The sequence below is a fragment of the Alosa alosa genome, chromosome 13 (assembly GCF_017589495.1).
Source record: "Alosa alosa isolate M-15738 ecotype Scorff River chromosome 13, AALO_Geno_1.1, whole genome shotgun sequence".
Taxonomy (NCBI): Eukaryota; Metazoa; Chordata; class Actinopteri; order Clupeiformes; family Clupeidae; genus Alosa; species Alosa alosa.
This window is the reverse complement of record NC_063201.1, coordinates 4,879,006-4,900,082: the sequence shown is the minus strand read 5'-3', so window position 1 is coordinate 4,900,082 and position 21,077 is coordinate 4,879,006. Positions and strand designations below refer to the sequence as shown.

The 21,077-nt window shown below is 40.5% G+C and overlaps 2 protein-coding genes across 3 annotated transcripts; both read left to right on the top strand.

Moving 5' to 3' along the window:
• The first annotated feature begins 520 nt into the window (after nucleotides 1–520).
• cnfn (cornifelin) lies at nucleotides 521–5,351 on the top strand. 2 transcript variants are annotated; one of them, XM_048261443.1, is made up of 4 exons: nucleotides 521–698; nucleotides 1,555–1,680; nucleotides 2,644–2,780; nucleotides 4,837–5,351. In XM_048261443.1, exons 2-4 carry the CDS (start codon nucleotides 1,557–1,559, stop codon nucleotides 4,924–4,926), a joined length of 351 nt encoding a protein of 116 aa, XP_048117400.1. In that variant the 5' UTR covers nucleotides 521–698; nucleotides 1,555–1,556; the 3' UTR covers nucleotides 4,927–5,351. The 2 variants fall into 2 exon arrangements, with proteins under 2 accessions (XP_048117400.1, XP_048117399.1); XM_048261442.1 differs by having other exon boundaries at nucleotides 523–694.
• A 10,222-nt stretch (nucleotides 5,352–15,573) lies between these two features.
• Nucleotides 15,574–19,011, top strand: tlr21 (toll-like receptor 21). Its single transcript, XM_048262073.1, has one exon. The coding sequence runs from the start codon at nucleotides 15,694–15,696 to the stop codon at nucleotides 18,652–18,654; it is 2,961 nt and encodes a 986-aa protein (XP_048118030.1). The 5' UTR covers nucleotides 15,574–15,693; the 3' UTR covers nucleotides 18,655–19,011.
• The last annotated feature ends 2,066 nt before the right edge of the window (nucleotides 19,012–21,077 follow it).

Here is a 21,077-nt window from a genome sequence, read left to right as displayed (position 1 = left end):
TATGAAATCTACATAGTATGAAAAAACATGGCTATCATCAAGCTTTAAATATATGCTGATAATGATAATGGCAGGGCCCAATAGACTACAATTACAGTGTTATTTTTGAATATATTGCATGGCTTTCAGAGTGTTACTGGTGGAACATGGTCCTACCCACATGCCTTGCCTGCCTTTCCCACTGCCCTATACACCCTTGCACTCTGGACATGGCCTCAGTTGGAGAGGCCAGGCACTCTGCATCTCACACACACACACACACACACACACACACACACACACACACACACACACACACACACACACACACACACACACACACACACACACAGACACACACACAGACACATACACATATCACACACACACACACACACAGACACACACACAGACACATCCACATATCACACACACACACACACACACACACACACACAGAGCAGGTTACTTTTCAAGCACAAGATAAGAGCTCATGTGATGTTAAGGTGTGGACACATTCATTCTGACGAAAACCTCTACACCCCAAAACCAAACACTCTTTGTTCTGTCCTACTGATGGAGTGCCAAGGGCATTGCCCAAATGGACTGGACCACTCTGACGACATGATAGCTATAAGAGTGTTGGCGTCCTGCCTCATTTACTTTGTGTGAGTTTTTGTACAGTTGGACTGACTAACCCAGAGAGAAGAAGAAGGTAGGTGGGTTGAGTTGTATTGGGTTAGGGTTGGTTAGGGATAGGGTCATTATGATAAAGCATACATATTTATATATATCGTAACAACTCCGATTATCACCCATTTCGTTCGAAATTTTAAAACAACAATGTTTTTTAATACTTCAAAATAACATTTGATAGATAGATAGATACTTTATTGATCCCCAAGGGGAAATTCAATAATTTAATAAATTAACCTTACATTTTTCAGTAGCCATAGGTGTGTAGATTTGAACAAAATCTTGTTTGGTTCTTACCACTTTTACTGCCTGAAATATTCGATTTTGTTTACCACGCTTGGAGGTTAGTGCTGGCCTGGTGGGTCGTCTACTTCCACCCTTTCACACGGCACATGAACAGTTAGCCTGAGAATTCTTGTCGCTGTTTACAGCTCTTCGAGTCACGATAAAATGTCATTTTTGGTACATAGCTAATTTAGGTACACTAATGGCGTGGGTGCTTGCATTTCTTTAGGAATCCGCCGTCTTGGTTTGTATAGAAATGAATATTAAGTGACTATACACGCAAGAGGACGGAAACACAGGACTGGTGGTAATGGGGGGCGTTCTGATATATATGTATATATATATAGTTATTAAATATATTTTTTGTCATTTTATGTGTAATGTTATATTCAATATACCACTTAAAATTATATTAAAGTTGGCAGCACATTTCATGCCACCTTCCTCTGTCTTTTCTAATGACAGGACTACTTTTCTAATTCACTACTAAGAATATAGATTTTAGATCTAAATTTGAAGTTGTAAGTTGTCATGCTTCATCTTGCCTTAGTACTGATTTTGTCTTAACACATGAACTTCCCCGGTCCTCTCTAGTCATGTCGTACCAGACTGAGGTGATCAGCTCCCAGCCTCAGGTGACCGTCACAAGCTACAAAATCACCACCGGCTCCTCATCATGGAACTCCAACGTGTGCGACTGTTGTGAGGACTGTGGCATCTGTAAGTAGTGTAAGAGGGAGAGAGTGTGTGTGTGTGTGTGAGATAGAGTTCATGTTTTCATGGCTCAGGGTGTATGTTTGTGTGTGTGTATGTGTGTGGGTGTATGAGCTCAACTTTTCATGTCTCAGGGTATGTATTCATGTGTGTGTGTGTCTGTCAGTGTGCATGTGTGTGTTTCTGTTGGGCTAATGCAATGATGTACTGTATGGCATCAGGTGTGTCAGTACATGTATGCTATCATCTATCATTAAAACATGATCAGGACAGATGAATACAAATTGTATCAATATATGACATGGCCAATATTTTACTAACTTTATAGTGTTGACAGGAGATGTAAACTGAATGTATGAAATACATTTCACAGTTATGATTATATCAATAAAATATTGTACATAAATAATAGCTATACTCTTTTCTCCTTCAGAGATACAGTAACATTCATTCTCTATTACTGGCACTCTACCAACTTCGTTTTACAATGAATACAGTGAGGAAAAATCCAATGCCAAAGGGACATTGAGAAGAAACAAAATCCTCATAAAAATATTTTATAGAGAATGTTATTTGGCCAATGGCCGAATCACTGCCACGGCAATATGCTTCTAACACCACTCTCACTCTTGACGTGCTACTTGACTGAACTAAAAACTGCCAGTTTTGAGCTATGTTCTTACACAAAGTGTATTTTATCCATAGCAGGGTTTAAGCATTACAGTTGTGCTCTCTTTGTTTGTAGTACATGTATGCCATCATCTTATCAAAATATGATATGATCAGGACATTTGAATACAAACTGTATCAATAGACATAGCCAATATTTTAACACACTGAATTTTAATATCTTACATGAGACCTTTTTCTCCAGATGTAGATGGTTCTTGTTTCTTAATAGTATCCCTTGGTCAATCACACCATCCTCAGCATGTCTCCTCCTCCTCCTCCTCTTCCTCATTTCTGCAGGTCTGTGTGGGGCGTTCCTCCCCTGCATCCTGGCCTGTAAGGTGGCCCAGGACCACGGCGACAGCTGCTGCCTCCCCTTCCTGCCCGGTGCCATGATCGCGCTCAGGACCAGCATCCGCAACCAATACGGCATCAGCGTAAGAGCCCGGCACCCGCCAGACCCACACGCACAGCATAGGAAACCAACAGGGCTTTGGTTTTTTTTGTTTCTTGACAACCATTTACTGTAATGACAGCTGTGTGTGCGCGCAGAGAGGGGGTTGCCATGATTAGAAGCGGTTAGGGGAAGAAGTCAGCAATGGCAGGGGCTTCTCACCACATCAGCAAAAAAAAAAAAGGTTTTGTGACATGGCGTTGCTGAGTCGGATGTGTCAGCTACACAGTGCTGATTAAATAATTCCTTAAAAGGTTTTGACTGCTTCAACACCCACTCTGCAAGCAATCTAACAAGCTCCTATTGTTGGTTTAAAACAAAGACCATACATGTCACTTGGTGTTTACTTGGTATTTGTCACTTGACTCCAAGATATAATTGCTATATGATGATTAGCTGTGAAGTGACGTCTCAGTGCTGAGCTCAGGGACGTAGAGGAGGAGAACAATGACAGAGGAGCTGCCTCATGGACAGAGCTTACGGTCATATACACTTTAGCTGGGACACACCATGTCACATCATACTTGTACAGTATAAGTATAAGTATAAATACTCTTTTGATCCCGTGAGGTAAATTTGCTCTCTGCATTTATCCCAATCCGTGAATTAGTGAAACACACTCAGCACACAGTGAACACACAGTGAGGTGAAGCACACACTAATCCCGGCGCAGTGAGCTGCTTGCAACAACAGCGGCACTCGGGGAGCAGTGAGGGGTTAGGTGCCTTGCTCAAGGGCACTTCAGCCATGGCCTACTGGTCGGGTTTCGAACTGGCAACCCTCCAGTTACAAGTCCGAAGTGCTAACTAGTAGGCCACGGCTGCCCAAACTTGTACCGGTACTTGTAAAATGAAGCAAATTGAGTACTTCCCTGATTATCCAGCAGTCACATCAGAGCAATCAGGGCCAAGATAGACATCAACATTAACATCTTTAAAATTATTTCGTAAATCATACAGAGTCAATTTTAATGGCAGTCTGTATGATGGGGGCCACATGATAAAGGGAGAGCTATTGGGAAATGTAGGCCCTACTGAATGATTAATCTCCCACCTGTACACATGCTGGAAAGCTTTTCACAATATTTGTTTTTGGACGCTCATGGCTTTCAGTAGTATTTGATGCTCAGACACACTACATATTGTTTTCCTATTAAAACTACAAGTGTATGGAAGCATTCTTTCTCAACCCTGAACTGAAGCGGTAATGTGTAGGATCTGAGTTGTCTTGAATGCACCTTTAGGTACGCGATACTTCGTGCTATTGACTCTTTGATGGAAAAAGTCATATTATGAGTGAGGTTCAAAGCTGCCTCATTTGTGACATTAAAGATGCTCTAATCGATGTTGGGTAACATCACTTTTGTTAACATTCAAACAAACAAAACAGAAAGCTAGGTTGCTACTCCCTCCCCCTCCCTCCTGTGCAACTCTCCTAAATGCGGATCTCATTGGTGATTGGCTGGAACAGTTTGTTATGTTATTATGGTCCAGGCTGGAACAAGTTGTTTTCGTTTTTGGAGCCTGTGCTGTTTACACAGACTGCGTTGTTTTACAGTGTATTCAGGGCACTGGCAGCTTGCGGATGGTGAGGTGACGTTTGCTGTATGTGACTAAAAATATTTTAGCTTAGAAACCGTGTAACATCGCTTAGAGCACCTTTAAGTCTAATGGGTATTTTTTTTTCTCTCATTCTAATGCTATTTACAGGTAATTTTTAGTCTTTTAAAATATAACTCATACACACAGCAACTTTTAAATAACTGCAAGTTATACTGCAGGTATTTTCCGGTTTCAACAGGATTTCTCTGAAAATGTGGACCTTAACTTGTTCAATTAGCCATTCAAAACAATGAGGTTCAGGTGGTCCTAAGAGCTGAATAAAAAATGACTGAGAAGCAAAATGTACACACAAAAAATACATTTGCTAGATTTAGACCTAGTCAGAATCCTAAACAGTGGTGTTGTAGCAGCTCTGTTGGCCTAGGCACCTCTGAGTTCTGTCAGCTGTTGAACTTCGCTCTCTGTCTCCCCCTACAGGGCTCCATCTGTGATGACTGGATAATCATGGCCTGCCTTCCCCTTTGTGGGCTCTGCCAAATGGCCAGGGAGCAGAAGGCAAGAGGCTGAGCAGAATCGGGGTGCTGGAAGATTCTCAAACCTCACAATAAGACAAAAGAAGCACAACAAGTCATGACACCATTGAAATTGTGGATTAATCTTACATCATCCTAAATGAAGGTATAATTTGCAATTTTGTTTCTTGGAAACAAAAACAAAAGTAAAAAGAGATGAGAGAAAAATAATCTCATGCAATACTATTTTCTGTGTTTATTTCTAATTGTTATTAAGGCTGATAGCCTTGTTATGATATACTCAGCCATGTTTATGAATAGTTCAAATAAATAGGATATTCCTGTCATAGAGTAGCATGATGTTATTGTGTATAGAGAAAGTATTAAAATGATCTATTCTGCCCTGTTATTTGTTTTATGTCCACCAACACATACTGTCTTTAGTTATGATTATATCAATAAAATATTGTAAATAAATAATAGCTATAATCTTTTCTCATTGAAAGATACAAAAAAAAAAAAATATTTTGACACCCTACTTCGTTTTACAATAAATACAGTGAGGAAAAATGAAATCCCAAAGGGACATTTATTCTGAGAAGAAACAAAATCCTCACAAAATCCTCATAAAAATAAAGTCCGGCTTCAGAAAGTAAAAGTCCTGCCATGTATTGGTTCTACCTGCTTAACACAGGCGATTTCACTAATTACCTGATCTACCTGGCTTAAGACAAAGATGGTTGATTACGAAGATACTTCATGAGAGGCCATTTCCTGTCCCTGGAAATTTATGCAAATAGGGTAGCAGTACACGCCCCCGCACATTTATGCAGTGATCGGGCTCTCTTTTTAACGTTGAGGTCTATGGCAGAATCCAAGAATTTCCCAGAATTTGTCAAAGCCTTATTTTTCTGAGCAATGGATGCACATTTCGGACATGGTATCATGATCTCCAAACCCTCCTCCCTATTTCAGTAGAATGTCGTGATAGTATGACCCTCCAGTCGGGAGAACATTAATGAACATTAATGAAGGTGTACACCAAGTTTATTTTGTACTCCGGCTTGTCTGGCGTGGAACCGAGGCGTTCAAACGTAAGTCATACGTCAGTGACACGCCCCTGTGCAGGTGGGAACTGAACCAGAGCCCGTCTCTGACTGAACTCCACTTTGCCCTCATAGACATGAACTAGGACGACCCATCTTGCTACGCATTCATTATCTTTGCTTAAGAGCTGTGCTAATTAGAATCAGCTGATTAAATGAATGGTTGGAACAGAAATGTGGCAGGACTTTTACTTTCTGAAGCCGGACTTTTACACCTCTAATCACTGCCATGGCATCATGCTTCCAACATCACTCTCACTCTTGGCATGTCGCTTAACTGAACCAAACACAGTTCTTACACAAAATGTATTTTATCCATTGCAGGGGCATTAAAGATGTGCTGTCTTTGTTTCAGTGAGAAGTTATGGTTAAAGTAACCGATTTGACAGAAGCATGTGTCCAAACCAAGAAGAGAATGGAAGGGTGAAATTGCTAACAATTTAATTGGTAACACTTTATTTTAATGTGTCGCTGTTACAGTGTACCTACCTAATTAGGTACAGTGGTACAACCTGTGTAACAACATGTACTATCAGGTACTATCATTGTACTTGCATTATGTATTTGTGGGTACCTACATATAGTTGTTACATTGTAATACTGAGTGCTTTTACAAAACTTAGCTCCAGTCAAGGCCTCATTGTCTTCAGTGTACATGTAACAGCTGTGCTGCTACAACCTTGTTACTCTTTGATACAGTGGAATAAACCTATTAAGTGTACCAGTTAATTACTTATATGTGTGGTGTAACAGCAGACACGTTTCAACACATCAATTACAGGATGCATGACATCATTGACAGGATGTATATAATATGTCCATGTAAGTACTTAACTGGTACACTTTATTTTAATGGGTTTATTCCACTGTATCAAAAGTGTGATAAATGTGTACCAACACAGTTGATACATGTACTACAGTATGTAGGGTAATGGCAGACATGTTCCAAGACACCAATGACACAACATACATGTAATATGTAATTGTAAGTACTTAACTGGTACACTAATGGGTTTGTGCCACTGTATCAAAGAGCAATAAGTGTGTACCAACACAGTTGATATATGTACTATGTAGTGAATTAGTAGACCTGTTCCAAGACATCGAAGACACAACACAACATACATGTCATATGTACATGTAAGTAATTAACTGGTGCACTTAATAGGTTTATTCCACTGTATCAAAGAGTAACAAGGTTGTAGCAGCACAGGTTGGAGCTAAGAATGGTTTGTATATCAAATCTATCATGACCAGATTTACCCCATCCAGCAGGTCTCAGGTCAGCTCTTTGCCTCTGATGAAAATTTAGACAAATTGGCAAAGTTTTGTAAAAGCACTCAGTATTACAATGTAACAACTATATGTAGGTACCCACAAATACATAATGCAAGTACAATGATAGTACCTGATAGTACATGTTGTTACACAGGTTGTACCACTGTACCTAATTAGGTAGGTACACTGTAACAGCGACACATTTAATTAAATTAAGGATATGCCCTTCATAACCACCCATTGAAACAGGAACACACCAACACAAAGAGATCATTCTAATATTTCCTTCAACGTGTTGTACATTTTGACATTGCCCGTTTACAGTTCTAATATGACCGAAAAATGACCCATTTAAGTCTGGATCTTTCATTACCATTTATAGAAGCTCATCAGAAATCAAAGCAAAACATTGTAAGCATGCATAGAAAGCAACAGTACACCATTTATTGCAAGGTATAAGCCCATGCCACAGTGTCCAGGTGTCCTGGAAGTATTTTCTGAGAAGGGGTGGACCGATAGGCTGGTCAGTGGGCTCCTGGGGTCTTTCCTGGGAATTTCTGAAATTCTGGCTGTTTAACACCATTTGGGAGAACCAGACATACCTTAACAGAGCAAGCATAAGATATTGAATCAATGCATGATTCAGCATCGATGCGGCAACGTGCCATAATCGAATATGTCACTGTTTATTTTCTGGCCTTGAGTGGATAATAAAGTTGTGAAGTTTCAATTACTTCTGGGGGCATTTCTGGAGCAACGTTGTAATGACATGCGCAGCCTGTAGCTACATGCTAAACGGCAGCACTAGCTAGCATAACAACAACACTAAAGAATCAAGATGATAGAGGGATATGAACGCGATAGACAGGTAATTAAAAACGCACCCAAAGCTTGGAAAGCGGACATCTGGGCACATTTCAGATTCTACAAAGTTAATGGGAAACTAGACAAGACGTACGCGGTGTGTAAAACCTGCCACACTAAAATCAAGCACGTTGGCAATACAACTAACTTCAACTGTCGATTGTTGGCATCCTGAGTTGGCTTTGTTACTGTGTGTGCAGTATGTGCAGGGTAGGAATTTCACGATGGCCATGGCCATCGTTGCCCCTTGAGGTGGCCGTGATGTCCCAAAAATCAGAGGTTTACAGGCCACAGTGGCCTTGGTGTCCCCTTCTTTCGATATTCTGTTTTGCATCCGACTAATAACAATTTTTATTTAGCCTATGGCCTGTCAAAATAAGCATTCACAGCGCAAATTAATTTAGTCTTTTTAGAAAGTGACAGCGCACGGCAAGAAAGAAAGTGCATCCAAATTCACCCATTCTTCTCAGTTGAACTACTCGCGAACAAGCCTACTCATCACACAGACATCACAAGTAGCCTATCACATCACATGAAAGAGCTTTTTCTCATCTTTTAAACGTTACGTTAACGTTAGCCGTTAATTGCTGTGGTGAACGGTTCATGAGAAAAGTAAATAATATAATTCAATTTAATCATAAATTCTACTGAAGGTTCTGCGCCCATCTCCCTACCCATTCATATCGGTGGGATACTTCACGAACCCTTCGTTCAACACATAACAATCCATATATCAGAATAAACAGCTGACCTTACCGAACAGAAAGGTGTAAAGCAGTCCCCTGTACAGTTAGCTGTTCCAGAGTAATCCAGTTTTGAATTTGCAGCAAATTTCGACATGCATGGATGTCTTCAAATTTGGGCTTTAAGTTTTACAATGTGTGCAGTAGAATTTTGATGCATCGCAATGTATCGTAGAATCAAATTGAATTGAATCGTTACCTGGTGAATCGTAATCTAATTGAATTGTGAGGGCAGTGCCAATGCACACCCCTATCAATCACCCCCATAATGAAAATGCACTGTAGTTCTTCCTAGGCTTCTTATTCTTACTCTTCTAACGCACTTAATGCAGCTTCAACCGCTTAACCTGGAAACTTCATTCAAACTGCGTTGCGTAGGTCTTACGTAGGCCATGTGTCCTTTGTATTTTTCCTCTTTGTAACTTGTATAAATGTTAAGCTATTAATTAAAAACTATTCAAAATTTCCCCATAGACTTAACATTGGGCTGGGGGCAGCCGTGGTCTACTGGTTAGGGCTTCGGGCTTGTAATCGAAGGGTTGCTGGTTCGATCCCTGACCAAGTAGGAAAAATGTGGGCGGGGGAAGTGGTTGAGCACTGCTCTCCCATGCCCACATCCACGGCTGAAGTGTCCTTGAGTGCACCTAACCCCTCACTGTAGCAGGCAGCTCACTGCTCTGGGTTAGTGTGTGCTTCACCTCACTTTGTGTACAGTGGGTACTACATTCAATTGTGTGTAAATACTACATTCATCCGGCTTCACGCGTGAATCACTCAGCTTTTATTTATATTTCCCCAGTGAAGCTGCAATGACTCAAACAACCACCAGATGGCACTTGTGAGCAGGGTTAGGAACATTGGCTATTGCCACTTTGAGTCTATGCACGTGTGTGTGTGGGTAGGTGGGGGCAGTGTGCTGTAAGTATGTAGAGGATGTGTGTTGGAGAAGATCCTGAAGACAATGTGCTGTGTATGTGGGGGGGACAGTGTGCAGCAAGTATGTAGAGGAGGCTTACTGTAGCAAGCAGTGTGCTGTATGTATGTGAGGTGATGACAGTGATGATGTAAGTGTGTGTGTTTTTTGTGTGTGTGTTGGGGGTGGGGGTGGGGGGGGGGGCAGAAAGGCTAGGCAATCAAGGACATGGGTAGATAGATGGAGGAGAATAATAAATAATAAATAAAAAGTTCTATGGAGATGTGCAAAAGTTGGAGAAAGTCAGATATGTGTGTGTGTGTGTGTGTGTGTGCGTGTGTAGGTGTGTGTGTGTGTGTGTGTGTGTGTGTGTGTGTGTGTGTGTGTTTTGACGTGTGATGAAATAAGAAAATAAATAAAAGGTCTGTAGCATAGGGAGAGGGATGTAAAAGTGCTAAAAGTTATGTAGGTGCGTGTGTGTGTGTGTGTGTGTGGGGGTGGTCATGAGTGCTGATGAGTGAATGAGTCCAAAGTCAGTATAGTGTGAGTTCAGGGTTGGGAAATGTTTGAGAGTGCTGAGTAGTGAATGTGTGCAAAGTCAGTATAGTGTGAGTTCAGAGTTCTGGATGGCCTGGGGATAAAAACTTCTCCTGAGTCTCTCTCAGTTCTGGCTTTGTGACTACATAGGCGTCTTCTTGATTTCAGCAGTAGGAATAATCCATTGTTAGGATGAGAAGAGTCCTTCAGAATCTTTTGGGCTCTTAGGAGTACTCTTCTGGAATAGATATCTTGTAGAGCAGGGAGTTGAGTTCTTATAGTACGCTCAACGTTAAAGACACGGAATCTTTTGGGCTCTTAGGAGTACTCTTCTGGAATAGATATCTTGTAGAGCAGGGAGTTGAGTTCTTATAGTACGTTCAGCGTTAAAGACACGCACCATCACTTATAATGCTGGGCTTATTTCAGGGGATATGACGGATACGCACATTGAATGAGCGCCTTAGACCACTACCCCTAATTGCATGTCTCTTTATTTGATAACACTAAATTAGGAAATATTTTCTAATCAGGAAAATGTTTAGTTTCTTTTTCTTTCAGTCCGTGGTTCCATAATAGGCTACCATTCAGTTGTGCCACAAATTATCCACGGACTAGCAATCTCCTCGTCGAGGAGGCCCTAAGCCTGCAGATCATAGACAGAGAAAGCATGCTCTGGGAACAGAACACAGTTGCCTGTCTAGTGTAGCAATGGTCTACAAGGAAAATGACAAGTGTCTAAGTGTGCTTCAGGGGTGGGGGTCCAACGACAGACTAGACCTGTCATCATGTCATTCAATCTGATTCTGCCGGTGTGTGTGTGTGTGTGTGTGTGTGAGAGAGAGAGCTTTTGCCCCCAAGTTTCAACCAAAAATAGGCTAGCATTAGCTTTCCGTCTGGTTCGACACCGGAGCTGTGCTGATTTGCAAAGCATCTTTCATGTTGAGGTTGCAACACTTCGTAATTTAGCTTTAGTTAGTCCCGGTATGCATTAATGAATTTCAATTGAAAGTTAGTTGCTGCGTTTTTTGTTTTGATTTTAAACAATAGCCTATGGTTGAAACAGTAGGCCTACAGTATAGCCTTCTCTTGCTGGTGTTTTGAATAATAACATGACGGAATATGCCCATTGAAAATGGTTTAGTTAGGCTAGTTTATTGTTTATTATTCATTATGAGAAAACGTGAAAGTACTAGGTATAACCCGGTATATATATAGGCTACAGCTGATTCACAGCAGTAACACAAAGGAGGAGGATATAGCTATCGCCGATGCTGGGGTGAGGTGAGTAGGCCTACAATGGAATACATGCAGAAGGTATGATGAATGTATATGATCATAGAATGACTGTCACATTTGATATGCGTACTTGAACTCTGTCCTATCGTGAGTTGATATCTCCTTTGTCAAATCATACGCAGTGCCCGGTTAGAAAGCTTCATTTTTTCTGTGCTTCAGTTTTAAATGTGGTTAAAAGAATGTTCCGCGAACATCCCCGGAACAGATTTTTCTCTGCTCGAGGGGAATGTTTCCTTCGTAGGAATCGTAGCTAATAGACCTCTGAAATTTGCCTACAGAAAAGCTACCATCTTTGCCCATATAAGGAGATCCGGTATCTTGTGATTTTTCCTATGGGAAATTAACATGGTTTGACACCTGTTAAACTCTCGCGAAGACAAATAAATTTAAAATGCAGACGTTTTGCTTTACACACTTTAGTCCTCTGCCTTCCAGTGGGTACTGTGATCTTCGGTATGGTAAGACAGTGAACTTTGATTTCTGCTACCTAAGTACTAACTTGCAATGCAGTTTATCTTCAATTAACACCTGGATCTCCTTATATGGGCAAAGATGGCCAGCTTTTGTTCCTTTATGTAGTTGAACTTTAGAAGTATTGATGCAGACTTTGCATTCACTTTAAAAATCATTGGACCAGCCTAATCAATTGCATTAAACAGGGATTCTTAAAGTTACTTCCTACTTCGCCCCTAACCTTTGCAAGCTGATAATAAATTGCACTGTCAGCTAGGAAACAATGTAAATTCACACACTCTTCCGGGTGGCAATTCATTGATGCTTGCCGGCGTTGCTGTTAACTGGTTTATTGCTTCATCTACCTCTCCAACTGTCACTTTCTATTCAAAAATGGCGTTGTCCCTTGTGGTCATTGAATGGTTCGCCATCCTTGTGACTGAGGGAAACGTTACACCAATACAAATCTCAGACTCGGTGAGAAAAGGAACTGATACTAACAGGTGGTGTCAGGCTTGGGTTCCCTATCTGTCCTTCAGGACTTCAGAACCAGGAGGCAGGCAGAGAAAATATTCCAGGATCCCCTCACACACTCTAGACACAACAGGATGTACATAACAGACCCCAGTACACCAAAACCACCAGACACAGGAACAGCTTCTTTCCACTTGCATCAGCCTTATTAATAGCTGACATCATTATATACCATACATATGTTGTTTCTAGGCCTACATCATGTTTCCTGTTTGTCCAAACTTTACCTCCTGCTTTACATCTAAAACATCATGCACAGATAACATACTCGGTTGTTATCCAGGGTTTCCACTTTAAGTCAAGTCTAAAATTCCATTACTTTTCCCTGACAAAAAAACCCTAAATTTCCATGACCATAGTGTTCAAGAATATTTTACCTTTTTTAGAGCGGAATATGAATAAATGGGCATTGAATAAACAAAGTTGGGCTAACCATCACCACTCAAACAAGCAGTAAAGCTACAGTAATAACCAGATATACACCAATTCTGTGTGGAAATGTATTGCATTAATGTGTTTTGGCAAGTATATTTTAAACTGCTACAACAAAATTCCCTGACTTTCCATGTCTGGAATAGACTTCATCAAAATTCCATGATATTCCAGATATTCCATGACCTATGGGAACCCTGTTATCACTGCCTCATCTACACTACCTCGTCTACAATTTATGTACATTGTTTGACCATATTGCCTGTTTATATGTGTCCTGTCTGTAAAAATAGAGGGCCACGATATGGTCATTGGAGGTTGTCAAGTAGTATTATTATGTGAGCAAACACACGCACACGCACACACACACACACACACACACACACACAGGCAGACCCAATCCTGTCAGAGGGGCAGGGGCTATCATAGCTCAAAAGCTTGCTAAATGAGAGCCAGCTAAATTAGGAAGAGCGGCTCTTACTGATGTGCTGAGCCAGAAGATCTGCCCTATAATACCACTGATTGTGGTATTGGATACTGATTAGATTATTATAAATCACTGACATAAAAATGATATAATATTATGTACTCCAACAGTACACTGATAAATGAATCTATTATTTGATGCAGATTTTGACTGAAATATAACATAAAGGAAAATGGTGTTCACCTTGTGCGATTGTGAGGCAGCTGTTACACATGTCTGTGGTTTCCCAAAGGCACGCCACTAAAGAGCATACATCCCTCTTCCTCTTTTCTCTCATCATGTGAGACAAAAATCAGAGACAGATACAAAGAAGAGCACTTTCATTGGAATTAGCATTTTGAAACCAAGGCTTGCTCACAGGTAAGTTTAACTTAACACAGTGTATGCCATTTCTTCATGATATGCATATCTTTTAGATTTAACCTTATTTCAATTGATACTTTAATGAGTAAGCCTATAGGCTATGTGTGAATGACATTTAACAGTGTACAATAATAAACCCACAAATTATCTCTAGTGGAATGTAAAGATGCTATATGTAAGATTGTTTTGTAATAAATCATAAAATGACCATAATATGCCATCAGAGATTAAGGAAACATGTTATTTTCAAATACAGACTTCACTGACAACAATGGTAGACTACAACCTGGGGGGTATTCCATCAACCTTGCTAAAGGCTAAACCTGGCTTAGTATCGCTAGATTTAGTGAGAGTTCCGTTCCATTAGTGTGGTTTACATGGAGCCCAGTTTGGTAACTATGGGAACGTACAGTATGCCACGGAACTAGCCTGCTCCATAGTAGGTTAACTTTCAAGCTTAATCAAGCTGTGTTGCAAAACAAAAAAACATCAGTGGGAAAACAAGACCCAAAAGACGGGTTCCGTCAACCTGGGGCCCTATTATGACAGCCTAAACCACAGTGTCACTGGCAAATAGTTTAAACAAATTTTGGGGTTTGTCCAGTCCATATGTGTGGTTTAGTCAGAGATGGCAAAAGTACTCACTTCCCATACTCATGTGTGCTAGAAAATCAGTAGAAACACTGATTTAACTTTTTTACTCAAGTAACAGTAACAATGTACAGGCTTGGAAATTTACTTAAAGTATAAAAGTAAAAGTAGTCTTGTGAATGACAGCCATTTTTTATGCAACGGTACCTGGACCACACAAAATGTTACTAGAGTGCAAGAGTGTCTCTCAGTCTCTCTTTTTAAATCTAATCCCCTTATAACCTGTTGGGACATTTCTAGCGTTTTAACTGTAGATAGTGTATTTTTAGACAACGTGCCAGACCCCTTCTAAGGTCGTTAATTGGCACATCCCTTGGCGTGTTGCTCAAAATAAGAGACGTGCAAGATGAGAATACACTGCGCTGGAATAATAATTAATTTTCCGCTATGCGCCAGGTGGCGAAAATAGGGCCCTTAGTGTCCTATAGGCCAAAGTGAGAGATTTAAATTTAAGTCTGGCCACTAGGGAGCCAGTTGAGAGTAAGGGCCTCTGCATACTCGCCATTCCCGACCTGTAGCACGACAATGTGACGTCACAGGAGCGGCATAACCATTTATACACGCGCATGGTGGTCGCGACACTAGTTGGTGGTTCCGTGTCATCCTTGTGAGGCTACATGCAGCCCGGTCTTTCAGTGTCCAGGGAATTGTTGACACAAATGTACTGAAGAAAAAGAAAAGAAAAGTGGCGGTCAGAGTAATATATTGAGAGACCATTACAATATGACTCAAAAGTGGTGAAGAGAAGTGAACTAGGACCAGTTATCCACCACCCCTCACTGACTAGAGCCATCAACAGAGAGTTTCTGAATAATAGACATTCCCATTGAAATGAGATAGATAAGAGCCTTATGGCTAAGCAATACATGGAAATTAAACTAAAGTGTGAGATCATCTAGAACTCTTTGTGGTAATTTTTATAAAAGCCGTCATTTTAATTTTTTGACTTTTTTTTCTCTTTCAGGAGCCTGAGAGAATGTGGGAATATGTGATATTATAAGACATCTTCCCACTTGGCCATTCAATCCAGGACAATCTTGAACCCTGATATCACAACAGAGAACCAAACTAATGGAACTTTTCTGAAACTTTTTTCACAAGATACACTCTTTTCTCTTTTTATGCAGAGATTTTTCAATTACTCACCAACTAATTAATTACCATGATTAAGTACAAATTCCTTAGCATTTTTTTAGGGCCAGCTTTGACAATAGCATCTTGTCTGATCCAAGTCATCTTTGGTTACAGCTATAAGAACTGCATTGAAGTTTCCCATCACAATGAATTCAAGTGCATCAACCGCTATGCAAAGTCACTCACTGCCTTTGTGGAGGACTTACCACCTACAGCAACTATTCTTAACATATCTCACAACACACTTTCTAAGATCCCTCCACACTCTTTTGCTCATCTCCAAAACCTCACTCATCTTACTCTGGATTCTAACAACATATCTAACATAACTGAGAATGTTTTCAATAATCTGAATAATTTGAAAAGTCTTAACCTCTCCAGCAACAATCTGGCCAGACTTCATCCATGCACCTTCAAAAACCTCTACGCACTAACTGAATTGTTGTTAAGTAATAACAAGCTGCAGAGTCTTCCTCCAAGCATTTTTAATGCATCTACTTGTCTGAAAACTCTAATAATCCGAAAGAATGCCTTGTCTAATTTCTCAGCAGTGGTTGAGTCTGTGAAAGGGTTGACAAATCTGACAAAGCTGGATCTAAGCTACAACAGACTAACATCTCTTGAGAATTCTGCAAACCTACCATCATCACTTCAGCTTCTGTATCTAAATAACAATAATCTTAGCCACTTAAGATGTCAGCCTGATTTATTCAGCAGAATCTGCAGGTTGGATCTTTCTAATAATAATCTTTCCTCAATACATTTCAAAGGCTTAAACTTGAGTAATATCAAATTTCTCCGTCTGCGATTAACTAAAGTGACTGTGCCAGAACTTCTCAAACTCGCCCCATCTTTAAATCCTGCACATGTTGACTTCTCGGGGCTAAATCTAGGCCAAAGAAACAACTCACTGATCAAGACATTGTGCTGGTTGCTGAGGAACTCATCTACCGAATTACAATCTATGGTGCTCCAGCATAACATTATTTACTATTTGCAGGACAGACTTTTCTTTAATTGTACTAATCTAAAGGGCTCCTTGGATCTTTCTTGGAACATTCTGAGGAGAGTGGGGTGCCTTGAGTTTCTTGAGGGTCAATATGGGCTACAGAAGATTACTGTGGAGCACAATCTTCTAACAGAACTAAACTCCTGTCAGTCTCTTCCATTTCAACATCATTTCAACTTAACTACAGAGTTGAGCTTTCGTTACAACCGCATTCTGAAGGTCAACAAATTTGCATTTGTGCATACTCCATGTTTAAAGATTCTCAAACTCAACATCAACACAATCGCCTTTATGGATCATCATGCACTGCGTTATCTTACAAATCTCACCACACTTCGCCTAGACAATAACCTACTGACAGATCTCTACAATGACAGCTTTATTGATTTGCACAGCTTGGAAACACTCAACTTGCGCAATAACCAAATCTCTGTGATTTTCAAGGAAACCTTCCAATCTCTAAAAAGGCTCAATATCCTGGATCTTGGAGGGAACAAAATCAGTCAATTCAGAGAAGGGGCATTCACTGGACTCGAAAGCCTCAGAAATATTTACTTTGACCGCAATCGTCTCAAAAAAATAGACATTTATAGTTTTGCAAAGCTCTCTGCCACTCTGAGAGTTCTAGACCTGCAGTCCAACAACATTAGGTATATGAAAGAACAGACCACCTCTCCATTTGCTAATTTCTCAAAACTAGAAGATCTGAAACTGGATGCACAGCAGCCATATGGCATAACGCTTTTGCCTCATGCTTTCTTCTCTGGCCTGATATCTCTAACGTCCCTCTCCCTTACCAACAACCACATCTCTAGTTTTAGATCAGACACCTTTGATGACCTTCCCAATTTAGAGTATCTTCATCTGGACACCTCATGTGTTGGTGTGATACCGCTACCGCCAGGAATCTTCAAAAACTTGCAGAAATTGAAAATTTTACAAGCAGAAAACATGGGTATCGGTTCCATTTCAGAGCATGTGTTTTGGAATCTAACATCACTGCATAGATTACAATTGAATCGCAATGCCATGACAACAGTAGATCCTGTTGTTTTTGAGAAACTTCCCAATCTGACATACCTTGATCTGAGGAATACCCCACTCAGCTGCACCTGCCACAACAGTGAGCTCCAGAACTGGACCAACACCAATCAGAGAGTGCAGATAGTCTACTTGTATAGCATGAGATGCCCTGATCTGTCTAATTCAAGTTTTTACAATTTTGACACCAAGGTGTGTTATCTGGACATTGGAGTTTACCTCTTTGCCTCAACAAGTAATGTGGTGTTTCTACTGACAATATTACCTCTTCTTTATGTTAAACTTTACTGGAAGCTGAAGTACAGCTATTATGTCTTTCGGTCATGGTTTGGGGAACAATGGCGTCGGCTGCGTGATGCGGAAGAGGAGTGCAAATATGACGCCTTCATCTCCTACAATTCAGCAGACGAAGAGTGGGTGCTAAAGAAGCTGGTGCCGAACCTGGAGGGCAACAGCTCGCCTCTCCGACTCTGCCTCCATCACCGCGACTTTGAGCCCGGCCGCTACATCGTGGACAACATTGTGTCGGCCGTGTACAAAAGCCGCAAGACCGTGTGCGTGGTGAGCCAGCACTTCTTGCGCAGCGAGTGGTGCTCCCTGGAGATCCAGCTGGCCAGCCACCTCCTCTTCCACGAGCTCCGCGACGTGCTTGTGCTGGTCTTCCTGGAGCACATCCCTGAGAGGCAGATCTCAGCCTACCACCGCATGCGGAAGGTCATGCTGAAAAAGACCTACCTCCAGTGGCCCGGATCCGACTGCGCTGACCCAGCCCAGGCCCAAGAGCTCTTCTGGGTCCAACTGAGGAGGGCTCTGAGGAGCAGTGGCAGTAGAGGCCTGGCCGATGTGAAGGAACGTGCTGGGGAAGAGGACACGCTAGGTGAAGAGCTTCGAGTGAATCAGCCGCAGACAGATAACGGGAGGAATTTTATTCTTTTGTGAAGAGTTTCTGCCATGAATGTGTTCTCTATTGTGACATTACTAATGATGCATAAAAGTATCATGAAATAACCATGACTATATGTACATAACAATATGTGACAGAGAGTGGTTACAAGGTTATTTTCAGATCAAGCTTCTTTGTTTTTGCTTATCTTTCTTTCTTTTAGTTATCCACACTGTAATGTTTGTTTAAAATTGTGACTTTAAACAAGTTCATCATAAGATGCCACTCCTTACTTTTCTCTTGCAATAATGGTAACTGATCAATTTGATAATGTGATGCTTTGAGAAGAATCCACAAAATATTTAGACATTTTGAAATATTTTGATTGAATATTTTGAGGTCAATCAATCAAAGTGTGCACAATTCTTTACTGTAAATCTATCTTTCTTTGCTCAGATTTGATTTAACTGTAAATAAATCCATTCAATATGAAAAACAATCTTTTTACATGTTGAGGCCAACTGAATTTATTTATAACCACAACATATGGAGAAATGCAGACAATTGAGATTGATAAATATTGATAATTTCTTTAAACAGCACTATATAAACATAATTGAAATGTTTCAGATCATATTTTTCACACCTCAAATAGATACAGACTGGGCTTGGTGTCCAGGTCAAATAATAGAAGATTTGTGTAGGTCAGTGCAGCCTCATCTGAGGGGACCACCAGGCTTCTTTCAGAGGGAGGCTTTGGTGGAGACCAAGTCATGTCCAGAAGCTTCAAAGGGGGGTAAAAGTTCATGTCTGGTCTGTAGGATGTCATGTCAAACTGTTGATATACTGAGAATCTATCCTGAGAGGTTCTCTGAGAATGGTAACTTGTAGCATGGATCTGAAACTGGAAAAAATGCTTGTGCCATCTCTGATATTATGTTTGCCTCCAGTTCTAGCACACATCGCTATTGACTTACTGTAGAGAGGTAGATCTCTCCCTGATCCAGTTCAAGCTTGTTCTAGCTCTGGGCTAATCTGTTAAAAAAACTGTCAGTTTTGAGCTATGTTCTTACACAAAGTTGTTGTGCTCTGTTTGTTTCAGTGAGAAGTGACGGTTATGGTTATAATCTAGTAGCCTATTTGGCTGACGCATTTGTCCTAACAGAGAAGAAAGTGGAAGAGTGAAATTGCTAAGAAGTGAAATTCAATTAAGGATATGCCCGCTTTCATAACTAACTATAGAAACAGGAACATACCAACATGCGTCACTCCTGTGGTGCCAGTACTATTCTGCAAAATCATATACCGGTACATCTACAGCCATGACATTAAAGTCTGCAGTTATTACTGTAATCTAAAGAGCAAATAGCAACATAAAGCTGTGTTATATGAAGACACAAAATGAACTATGATTATTTGATTAATTTATAAATAATCCAGAATGATTTTAATATATCCCAAAACATTTTGTACATTCTAAATACTAAGATGATGTGTGAGCAAAACATATTTTTCACATACACGCATTTGGTCTTCTACAATTCTAAGATAACCGAAAAATGGCCTAAATCTGAATCTTTCATTACCATTTACAAAAGCTACGCTGGGGGGCATTACACGGCAGGGACGTTGGAAGTATTTTCTGAGAGTGGGTGAAGATTGATAGGCTATCAGTTAGGGTCCAGGGTTCTCCCACGAGAAATTCTAACTGTTAAACCCCACTATTTTAACACCATTTGGGAGGAACAGAAATACCTTAACAGAGCAAGCATAATATATGGAATGTTGCAATCCCCCCAAAAACATCCCATTTGGAGGGCACCAGGTCCTTACCAATCACTCCCATAATTCGAACTGTGGTGTTATGGAGACTTTAGTTGGCAGCGAGATCAAAGTTCAACATCCACATTTGTGGATGTGTGGCTGGATAAATACGACAATGGCATAATAAAAACTGGTATACGCTGAATAAATATAAATATAGTATGCTCTGAATAAATACATAACGTGCAACAAATATTAAAAATTGTGGTATGTGGAGTTATTATCCAGTTATGAAATTCAATAGCATAACCTGGACATAAGGCCCGGGGGCCAGATCAGGCCCGCCAGCAGGATTCATGTGGCCACCCCAGATGTTCTGGGTAGGAAGAGAAAATTAGAGAGAAAAGATATTCACATCCAGTTGTCTTCAACAATGATGAATAATGATATGATTAAAAACATCCTCAAGAAGGAAGTAGCTAAAAAACTGACATGGGTAGGGTATTTTAAGTGTATGGTACATTTTAAGAGGAAAAATAGCTGTATATGATCAAACAACACTGCAGCATACATGACTTGTGACTAGTTGGCTGAGCAGAGGCAGGAGGCATGGGGATGTGGGATATGTCCCCGCAGTACAGCATCACCCACACTAACCACAGCCATCTACAACCTATAGGATGTAACTATGTAAACTCCCCATTAACAGCATCAA

What these genes read in the sequence shown, in the direction of transcription:
- tlr21 (XM_048262073.1), top strand. Translation starts at nt 15,694, where the DNA reads ATGATTAAGTACAAATTCCTTAGCATTTTTTTAGGGCCAGCTTTGACA.
- cnfn (XM_048261443.1), top strand. Translation starts at nt 1,557, where the DNA reads ATGTCGTACCAGACTGAGGTGATCAGCTCCCAGCCTCAGGTGACCGTC. An exon ending in TTGTGAGGACTGTGGCATCT is followed by an intron (nt 1,681 to 2,643) that starts GTAAGTAGTGTA and finishes TCATTTCTGCAG; the next exon opens with GTCTGTGTGGGGCGTTCCTC. An exon ending in GCAACCAATACGGCATCAGC is followed by an intron (nt 2,781 to 4,836) that starts GTAAGAGCCCGG and finishes CTCCCCCTACAG; the next exon opens with GGCTCCATCTGTGATGACTG.